Below are 11036 nucleotides of genomic sequence, written 5' to 3' on the forward strand. Positions count from 1 at the left end.
CACAGCTTTTTTTGCGGACATATTCTGTAACTTAAACAGGTTCAATCTGCAGTTACAAGGAAGAGATCAGGATAACCAAAACATTTCTTTATTAAAAGACTATCAGAAAGAATGTTGGTACTTCTTTATTTTGATCCAAAGCCATGAATGAATGAGTCACTCAGCTTTATGACTGTACCATCAACTTGATTATTTAGCAGACGTCGCTTGATTAAATTCAGTCAACACATATATCTTAAGAATATCGTGGAATATAATTGAACATTTTCATTTCTCTTAGAATAAAAACCTTAGTGTAACAACAGTTTTAGTAAGTAATACTGACGAGTAGAAATAAATAAGTGTGTTTTTCCGGGTGTGTGCGCGTGCAGGACAGAGGAAGACCAATTCTTACACTATTGTTCTAAATTCAATCACCTTCTTCATCCTCATCATTCAATTAATTGAAATTCAATTTTGAAGTTGTGCACAATTATCAGTTTCTATTTGGTTTATGTCGCCCATTCATTCATTAGAGACACATTAGTGCCTTGGGACCCAAAAGCATAATCAGTGCTCTAACTCCCCCTTGTGGTGGTCTGGAGCAATGAAGTAGTGACGCAGAGTACCGTACTAAACCACATATTACCTCTAAATACCGCAGCATAATCCAACATTTTTGTTGAGCAACAATTGTATGTGTACATATGTGTTTATTTCTCTGTTCCTCAGCCACTGCGAAGACCCTGTAGAGGCTAAACTAGACAATGTAAGGAACCAAATCACACTATCCTATCACTAGTATACCCTGTGACTTATCCTATCACTAATATACCCTGTGACTTATACTATCACTACTGTACCATAACCTGTGACTTATCATATCACTACTATACCGTACCCTGTGACTTATCCTATCACTACTGTACCGTACCCTGTGACTTATCCTATCACTACTGTACCATACCCTGTGACTTATCCTATCAATACTATACTCTGTGACTTTTCCTACCACTACCATACCCTGTGACTTATCCTATCACTACCATACCCTGTGACTTATCCTATCGCTACTATACCGTGTGACTTATCCTATCACTACTGTACCGTACCCTGTGACTTATCCTATCACTACTATACCATACCCTGTGACTTATCCTATCACTACTATACCGTACCCTGGGACTTATCCTATCACTACTATAGCATACCCTGTGACTTATCCTATCACTACTATAGCATACCCTGTGACTTATCCTATCACTACTATACCCTGTGACTTATCCTATCACTACTGTTCCCTGTGACTTATCCTATCACTACTATACCCTGTGACTTATCAAATCACTACTGGACCATGTGACTTATCCTATCACTACTGTACCATAACCGTGTGACTTATCATATCACTACTATACCATACCCTGTGACTTATCCTATCACTACTGTTCCCTGTGACTTATCATATCACTACTATACCGTACCCTGTGACTTATCATATCACTACTGTACCGTACCCTGTGACTTATCCTATCACTACTGTACCATACCCTGTGACTTATCCTATCAATACTATACTCTGTGACTTTTCCTACCACTACCATACCCTGTGACTTATCCTATCACTACCATACCCTGTGACTTATCCTATCGCTACTATACCGTGTGACTTATCCTATCACTACTGTACCGTACCCTGTGACTTATCCTATCACTACTATACCATACCCTGTGACTTATCCTATCACTACTATACCGTACCCTGGGACTTATCCTATCACTACTATAGCATACCCTGTGACTTATCCTATCACTACTATAGCATACCCTGTGACTTATCCTATCACTACTATACCCTGTGACTTATCCTATCACTACTGTTCCCTGTGACTTATCCTATCACTACTATACCCTGTGACTTATCATATCACTACTGGACCATGTGACTTATCCTATCACTACTGTACCATAACCGTGTGACTTATCATATCACTACTATACCATACCCTGTGACTTATCCTATCACTACTGTTCCCTGTGACTTATCCTATCACTACTATACCCGGTGACTTATCAATGTGCTAAATGTGTTTTTCACTCCTATGTCCCCAGGACACTGTGTCTGAAGCGGAGGTTGATGCTGGGTTCAGAGGTCTGTTCGCAAAGCTAGCTGGAAAAGTAAGTTTTACTAACCGTTAAAGGCTTCAGTAGTGAGTGTATGTCACGTGGGGTGTTGACACACACCTCATTTCTGTAGCCGTACTATTGCCACCTTTTAAATACAGGACAGGAGGTCCTCGGGACTAAAGGAAAACAGATTCTTAAAGGGGCGGAGCATGGGAATAAAATACACAGATATCCATCAACGGTTTATTTTCCCGGCTGAGTTAGATAATTCACAACAACAATATTTTGTCTTCGGGCTCCGGGTACTTAAATCCCCAGCAGCTCTCGTACATATCCTTATCACGGGACCGATTTCAAAACATTGGACACAGAACAACAATTCAATAAGTCTAACAAATGTAACTCATTTACAGAGGTATTGCGCAACACTCGTTTTTTTTTTATAGGAGGGTGTGACCAGGGAGAAGTGGAGCGGATCAATGACATACGGTCGGACACTCACACCACAGAAACAACATACTGTACTTTACAATCACAAAGCTGCTTCTCTCACCGTTCTTGTTCTCCCTGTGCACGCCCAACCTACACACAGTAATGGGAATCTGCTGAATAGTAGCAAACAGACAGGTTAAATACAGAAAGCCACACCTTTAATTACAATCAACTAAAACCTGGCAGCGAGAAATAAGCTCTGTGTTCACAACTAAACAGTTCCACCCTGTGACATATACCTCGTCACGGAGGGACGTTTCACTGCGGCCATGTGGGTCTTACTGGGGTACGGATGTAAAAATCCCCCCAACAATCTACCGTTGTCGGCCATTCAAATTAACCCCAAGGTTGCCTTGTTAAATTTTGTTTATTTAAAAAAAACTAAATACCATGACTGTTTTCACATTAGCTTGGAATGTTTTTTTTAAATGTCCAATACAACATACTTTGGTGATATCGTTATCAACTTACTTCCTACCCCTTAACAATGTAAACGTTTGTGTGCGGGGTTAGCTATTAGCATGCTAACAGCTATTAGCATGCTAACACTCATTAAGACCGGCTGAATAGCTAGCCATCGCTAGCATTCACTGGTTGAAGTAACTTTTGAGGGTAATGCAGTTGACTCGTGACTATGACATGAATATCTATCATTCACGACATTTTGGACAGGAGCGAAAATCCCATCTTTAATTTAAAAAAATATTTTTATTTTATTGTTGTTTTTGAATTCAAGCTTGGCTGAAATGCTTTCAATGGGGAAAGATTGCTTCCATACCCCGCTTCCGTTATTTTGTTGAAAACGTCACTTTTCCCGTGTGGGGAAACCTACACAGAGTTGTAATATTTTGTGACTGTCACTTGTTTATAGGACATGGAGATTTCAGCAACTGAGCTCAAGTCTATTCTCAACAAAATCATAGCTAAACGTGAGTGAAGTGCTATATGCTTTCTTTCTAGACATGATTGGTATTTGTACCGTACATACTGTTTTATGGTGAGTGGAAGTCTGCAGAAGTCCTAATTCTTTGTGATGTCTCCTCTACAGGAACGGACATAAAGACGGACGGCTTCAGCCTAGAAACAGCCAGAGTCATGGTCAACCTCATGGACGTATCCTTTGCAATGCCTTCACAGCGCCACGACACTCAGACCTGGGTTTAAATACTATTTACAATGTCTCAGTTACTTTCACAAAGTTAGTATTCAGATGGATTTTATTTGAAAAGACTAGTAGTTTAATATTTGAATTTGTATTTTGGAAATACAGCGACTCAAACACACTCCTATGCATTTAACCCAGGTATTTCGAAAATAATTGTAAATACAATTTGGTCGACTATTTGGTTTTTAGAAATAACCGTTAAAATACTCAAATAAAATTACTTGTTTTCTGAAAATACACAAATACACAAAAAAAAGTATTTTAAGTACAGATTCTCAAATACACATGTATTTGAACCCAGGTATGACTACATCACAATGATTATATACTGTGTCTGTGTCTATACAAAGAATGTTATTCTACAATGTTATTCTAGATCTAGAATGGTATTCTAGAATGGTATTCTAGAATGGTATTCTAGCTTGAGATCTGCACACGGTGCATAATGAGTGACTTGGGCACACTCATCTCAAAACTAAATCAGGACCAAAGTGACTGATGAAAGTATTTCGTTTGGAATGTTCTGGTTTCTTGGGCTTGCTGTGTCCGGACACTTGTTGAGCCTTAACCGTCATACAGGACAACGGTAACGGACAACTGGGGCTGGGAGAATTTGCGACACTGTGGAAGAAGATCCAGAAATACTTGGTGAGGTTCTAGTGTTTGTGTTACTGCCGTGGTAGCTCTGGTCCATGGCGTTACGTACACCTTCAGCGTCAGCAAGCTGCACGTAACCCCTTGGACCAGAGCTAATACAGTATTATTTCTGTTGTGTAAGAATGGACAGCCTATATACGAGTGTTTACTTTACAGAGTGTTTACTTTACAGAGTGTTTACTTTACAGAGTGTTTACTTTACAGAGTGTTTACTTTACAGAGTGTTTACAGTGTAGTGTGTGTTTTACAGTGTAGTGTGTGTTTTACAGTGTAGTGTGTGTTTTACAGTGTAGTGTGTGTGTGTGTTTTACACTGTTCAGTGTAGTGTGTGAGTGTGTTTTGCAGTGTTCAGTGTAGTGTGTGTTTTACACAGTGCAATCTCATTTTAACCCTTCCTTATTCCCCTCCATCCCTTCCTCCCTATAGGCCATTTATAAGAAAAATGACATGGATAACTCTGGCACCATGAGTACCCCAGAAATGAGGATGGCCTTGAAGGATGCAGGTTTGTGGACATAAAATAAACATAATTTACTGGTTACTCTATGGAAGTATTCCCAAACTGCCGTTGGGGGTACGCCAAATAAAAATGTGATTAACATAAAATATTAATAGTCATTAAAAAACATATATACAGTTGAAGTCGGAAGTTTACATGCACTTAGGTTGGAGTCATTAAAACTCGTTTTTCAACCACTCCACAAATTTCTTGTTAATTAACAAACTATAGTTTTGGCAAGTCGGTTAGGACATCTACTTAGTGCATGACACAAGTAATTACAGTAAACTGTATCACAATTCCAGTGGGTAAACATTTTACATACACTAAGTTGACTGTGCCTTTAAACAGCTTTGAAAATTCCAGAAAATGATGTCATGGCTTTAGAAGCTTCTGATAGGCTAATTGACATAATTTGAGTCAATTGGAGGTGTACCTTTTGGATGTATTTCAAGGTCTACCTTCAAACTCAGTGCCTCTTTGCTTGACATCATAGGAAAATCAACAGAAATCAGCCAAGACCTCAGAAAAAAAATTGTAGACCTCCACAGGTCTGGTTCATCCTTGAGAGCAATTTCCAAACGCCTGAAGGTACCACGTTCATCTGTACAAACAATAGTAAACAAGTATAAACACCATGGGACCACGCAGCCGTCATACCGCTCAGGAAGGATACGCGTTCTGTCTCCTAGAGATGAAAGTACTTTGGTGCGAAAAGTGCAAATCAATCCCAGAACAACAGGAAAGGACTCTGTGAAGATGGAGGAAACAGGTACAAAAGTATCTATATCCACAGTAAAATGAGTCCTATATAGACATACGCCACTTGGGTACACTGCAGCATCCACCGAGAGGCTCTTGCTGCCAAGGGAATGCCTGACAGCTTGAAAGACGAAAACGTCTCCAAAAGGACACTAAAGTGAAAATGATTAACTTTGTTAAAGCAAGGCCCCTGAACTCTCGTGTATTTTCTGCACTATGCAATATGGGCAGCGACCATGTAACGCTTTTACAACATACAGAAGTGCGCTGGTTATCAACGGGCAAAGTATGATATGTTTTTTAAAATTGAGAGACGAGCTTAAAGGTTTCTTTTCTGACCATATTTTTTCCTTGTCTGACCGCTTGCATGATGACGAGTTTCTCACACGACTGGCCTATCTGGGTGATGTTTTTTCCTCGCCTGAATGATCTGAATCTAGGATTACAGGGGATTCTCCGCATCTATATTCAATGTGCGGGACAAAATTTACGCTATGATTAAGAAGTTGGAGCTCTTCTCTGTCTGCATTAACAAGGACAACACACAGATATTTTTTGTGTACAAATGAACTCAAGCTTACGGACAATGCCAAATGTGATATAGCGAAGCACCTGAGTGAGTTGGGTGCGCAATTATGCAGGTACTTTCCCAAAACGGATGACACAAACAACTGGATTCGTTATCCCTTTCATGCCCTGCCTCCAGTCCACTTACCGATATCTGAACAAGAGAGCCTCATCAAAATTGCAACAAGCGGTTCTGTGAAAATGTAATTTAATCAGAAGCCACTGTCAGATTTCTGGATTGGGCTGCGCTCAGAGTTTCCTGCCTTGGAAAATCGCGCTGTTAAGACACTGATGCCCTTTTCAACCACATACCTATGTGAGAGTGGATTCTCGGCCCTCACTAGCATGAAAACTAAATACAGGCACAGACTGTGTGTGGAAAATGATTTAAGACTGAGACTCTCTCCAATACAACCCCAAATTGCTATTATGTGCATCCTTTCAAGCACACCCTTCTCATTAACCTGTTATTTTTTCGATGAACAAATAAGGTTTTATATGTAAGATGGTTAAATAAAGAGCAAAAGTATTGATTATTATTATTTATGCCCTGGTCCTATAAGAGCTCTTTGTCACTTCCCACGAGGCGGGTTATGACAAAAACTCACACTGATTCTTATGTTTAATAAATGTATCGTATAGTGTGTGTGTGGCAGGCTTACAATGATGGGAAAAAACAACATTTGAGAGTGTGCTAGAGGGGGTACGGCTGGAGGTTGAATGTTTGAAGGGATACGGGACTATAACAAGTTTGGGAACCACTCCTCTATGGGTTACATTCCCACAGGTGTATGCACTAGGAATCCCCGAGCTGACAAGGTAAAAATGTGACGTTCTGCCCCTGAGCAAGGCAGTAAACCCACTGTTCACCGGGCGCCGATGACGTGGATGTCGATATATATATATATATATATTTTTTTTTTTTTTACTTTTTAAAAATGTAACTTTTGTTTAACTTGGCAAGTCAGTTAGGAACAAATTCTTGTTTACAATGACAGCCTAGGAACAGAGTGTAACGTCCTTGTTCAGGGGCAGAACGACAGATTTTTACCTTGTCAGCTCGGGGATTAGCAACCTTTCGGTTACTGGCCCAACGTTCTAATCACTAGGCTACCTGCCGCCCCAATACCTGCCGCTCGATTAAGGCCCCCGCACCTCTCTGATTCAGTTGAATGCATTCAGTTGTACAACTGACTAGGTATCCCCTCTTTCCCTTTGCCTAAGTCTACTGTAAGGCTCTCTGGATACGAACGTCTGCTAAGTGACATACGTAGGATGAATAGACTAATTGTAAGTTGCTCTGGATAAGAGCATCTGCTAAATGACTAAAATGTATATACAGTATGGCATTACATTATTTACCATTAATTTATATTGGGCACAAAATGATCTGAAGTACAACCTAAACAAGCTGCAAATGAAAATAAAACAGTTTATTGAGTCACAAGCTTGATGTAGTCATTGCGTGCTACAGTATGAATATTGGACCAAATACTAAACTTTTCACCATTTTATTTTTCAGAATCTAAGGGTGTCAATAATCTTGACACCTACTTTTTTCTCAAAAAAGTAATACTTGTTAAACAACATTTCTTTCTCTGAGCAATTCTATTAGTATAATATAATTCCCCCCCCCAAAAAAAAAAATTGGAGCATAAAATATAGCTTCGTATTTGAATAGTTTATTTAATTCAGTATTAGTCATCTTTATCAAGGCTGTCAATCATTTAGGACCTCACAGTAACTGTGGCGACAGGTAGCCTAGTGGTTAGAGTGTAGGGACGGCAGGTAGTCTAGTGGTGAGAGTGTAGGGACGGCAGGTAGCCTAGTGGTTAGAGTGTAGGGACGGCAGGTATCCTAGTGGTTAGAGTGTAGGGACGGCAGGTATCCTAGTGGTTAGAGTGTAGGGACGGCAGGTATCCTAGTGGTTAGAGTGTAGAGGCGGCAGGTAGCCTAGTGGTTAGAGCGTTGGACTAGTAACCGAAAGGTTGCAAGATCGAATCCCTGAGCTGACAAGGTAAAAATCTGTCGTTCTGCCCCTGAACAAGGCAGTTAACACACTGTTCCTAGGCCGTCATTGTAAAAAAAGAATTTGTTCTTAACTGACTTGCCTAGTAAAATAAAAATACAATAAAAATAATCATATTAAATCTTCCACCAGGTTTCAGTCTGAATAATGCCATCCACCAGATGCTGGTTGTTCGGTATGGAGAAGCTGACATGACCATCGACTTCGATAACTTTGTCAGCTGCATCATGCGGCTAGAGATGATGTTCAGTAAGTACAACGACGTCTTAAAGCCACAATCCTGAATTTGTTGTTTTTCAGCCAAACGGCAGCACTTGTTTTCCATTAAAGCTGAGAGATGGCCATGGAGTGTGACAGCAGTACATATTGCAGATTGTACCTGTTACTTTTTGGGGGTGGGTTTCTTCTCTTTTTATTTAGTTCAGCTCAGGATTACAAGCAGACAGTTTGACTCTCCACAGATAGGAAATTACGGGGGTATAAATATATCACAATGTATATTTTAATTCATAGCTGTATCCAGACAATTGAAAGTCAGCAGCGTTCTCTTCCTGTCTTTCCGTGTGGATTATGTGGAGACTTAACTCTTCTGAGAGGGTAGAGTGTGTGTTTATAGACTCTCTTCTGAGAGGGTAGAGAGTGTGTTTATAGACTCTCTTCTGAGAGGGTAGAGTGTGTGTTTATAGACTCTCTTCTGAGAGGGTAGAGTGTGTGTTTATAGACTCTCTTCTGAGAGGGTAGAGTGTGTGTTTATAGACTCTCTTCTGAGAGGGTAGAGTGTGTGTTTATAGACTCTCTTCTGAGAGGGTAGAGTGTGTTTATAGACTCTTCTGAGAGGGTAGAGTGTGTGTTTATAGACTCTCTTCTGAGAGGGTAGAGTGTGTGTTTATAGACTCTTCTGAGAGGGTAGTGTGTTTATAGACTCTTCTGAGAGGGTAGTGTGTTTATAGACTCTTCTGAGAGGGTAGAGTGTGTGTTTATAGACTCTTCTGAGAGGGTAGAGTGTGTGTTTATAGACTCTCTTACGCCTGCACCTCTCTCTCTCAACCCTGCAGGATTCTTCATGAAGATTGACACGGCTAACACTGGCTTTATTGAATTGGATTTACATCAGGTGAGAACTTTCAACTTACTCTTATAATCGACTCATAAAGACAGTTTTTATGTTGTTGTTTTTCCAGTTCTAATGTATTGTTTTTGTTTTTCTATTTTCAGTGGTTGTCATTTACCATGATCTAGATCACTGCAGCCATAAAAAGACGTCTGTAAATCTGTCAACTTCATGTGCCACAAAAAAATAAAATAAAATTGAAGCCAGGAGCGCAAGAGAGCTCTCTGCAAATCAATAAACCAAAGTGTCTTTTTATAGACATTTATTTTTTTAAACACGGTATTACATCACATCCTGTTTTAAATCTTTATTTGTTTTATTAGATGTAGCCTAGCTGTCTAGGCCTATTGAAGGTTGCTACAGATGACACTTTTGTGACAAATGTATCACGTAGTTCCAATCCGTTTATGCAGATTTGTGTCGCTCATTTTGTCATGTTTTGAAAAGAAAAGCCTTTTTATAGGCTAATAAACACCATTATTATTCTACTGTCTGTTTTATTTCGAACTTGTATCTATAGCTTTTAGTTCTATACGCGCACCATGCATGTGGCCTGCTTTGAGACGGTCATGCGCCCCTCCCCGACAGACGGGGTTGGGTTTTACCGGAGCAGTAGTATTGACCGAATGTACGTACGGAACTTGCGCTTCTGTCGCTGCACCACAACCGCCGTGCAACGTTCTACGTGAAACACCCAGTACTGAGATTTATGCGATTGTTTAGTGAACTGGCAGTCTGTCACGTAACTACAAAACACATCGAAGGTGTCTTCAAAAGTGGTGAGTGCTGATTGTTGTTGTGGTTTCTACGTGACATCTCTATTCAGAGAGAGTGCGTGGTATTTTCGGTTTTCCTCTTTCCAGAAGGCCACCGTACTCTAGGTTTGCTACATATCCAAGAATGGTTCTGTAATTTGTTATAAAGTAACACATTCATTATTTTCGGTAGGCTACATCATGAATGTATTAAATAACCAGCCATGTCAACTAGGTTATGCCTCTGCAATAACCCAGAAGTGAACCGTTTGCGCGACAAAAATAATGCCTCAAAGTAACTTATAGTCATTGACCCATGCATCTTCAATCCCCCCTACTGTGTTCCGGTCGAATTGGACCGATTTACAAGTTTTCTCCCTGAAAAATGTAGTTCATTTAACCTGATTGTCATAAGGTTCCATGACACAGGGCATCTGAACACACAAAATACATTTGGATGATTTTAATTACATTTTGGGTGTTTTATTTAACTTTTGTACACCTGTGGTGTTCCTGGTCAAAAATGGCAGGTCATTAGAAATGAATGGGTGAGACTACAATTAGTGAATAAAATTGAGTTCAGGCACATGCTGTTTCATCAGATGGACACACTTCCTCTCCCAGACCCCCACATGCATGTGTGTTTGAGCACACACACTTCACTCCCCTTCTTGGCTTCCATGGCAACCCCCACAGGAACCACACCTGTTGGCATTCTCACAAACAATCACAACATTGTCTCAGTAATATATAGAACTTTTCTCACAGCTCTGGTATATAAAGCTTTTTTTGAGGCCTTGGTCACAATTCATTCTGTGGCAGCACAATGACCAAACGATATACTGTATGTGAGACTCTTGATCATATCTTTGATCATGACACTGATGAGGAGG

The 11036-nt window shown here is 40.1% G+C and overlaps 2 protein-coding genes across 2 annotated transcripts in view; both read left to right on the forward strand.

Annotated features, from left to right (window-relative positions):
* The window catches only part of LOC139569949 (calpain-2 catalytic subunit-like), a 42288-nt gene extending 32414 nt beyond the window's left edge, over positions 1-9874 (forward strand). Inside the window, exons 12-20 of the mRNA XM_071391339.1 lie at positions 712-748; positions 2092-2157; positions 3470-3527; positions 3647-3711; positions 4343-4411; positions 4847-4925; positions 8410-8526; positions 9333-9391; positions 9493-9874. Of these exons, the coding sequence (XP_071247440.1) occupies positions 712-748; positions 2092-2157; positions 3470-3527; positions 3647-3711; positions 4343-4411; positions 4847-4925; positions 8410-8526; positions 9333-9391; positions 9493-9516 (574 nt within the window). The 3' untranslated portion in view covers positions 9517-9874. The remainder of the gene's footprint in view (positions 1-711; positions 749-2091; positions 2158-3469; positions 3528-3646; positions 3712-4342; positions 4412-4846; positions 4926-8409; positions 8527-9332; positions 9392-9492) is intronic.
* A 56-nt stretch (positions 9875-9930) lies between these two features.
* LOC139569677 (calpain-1 catalytic subunit-like) overlaps positions 9931-11036 on the forward strand; it is a 100144-nt gene continuing 99038 nt past the window's right edge. Inside the window, exon 1 of the mRNA XM_071391085.1 lies at positions 9931-10016. Coding sequence (XP_071247186.1) covers positions 9931-10016 — 86 coding nt within the window. The remainder of the gene's footprint in view (positions 10017-11036) is intronic.

The sequence above is a fragment of the Salvelinus alpinus genome, chromosome 3 (assembly GCF_045679555.1).
Source record: "Salvelinus alpinus chromosome 3, SLU_Salpinus.1, whole genome shotgun sequence".
Classification (NCBI taxonomy): Eukaryota; Metazoa; Chordata; class Actinopteri; order Salmoniformes; family Salmonidae; genus Salvelinus; species Salvelinus alpinus.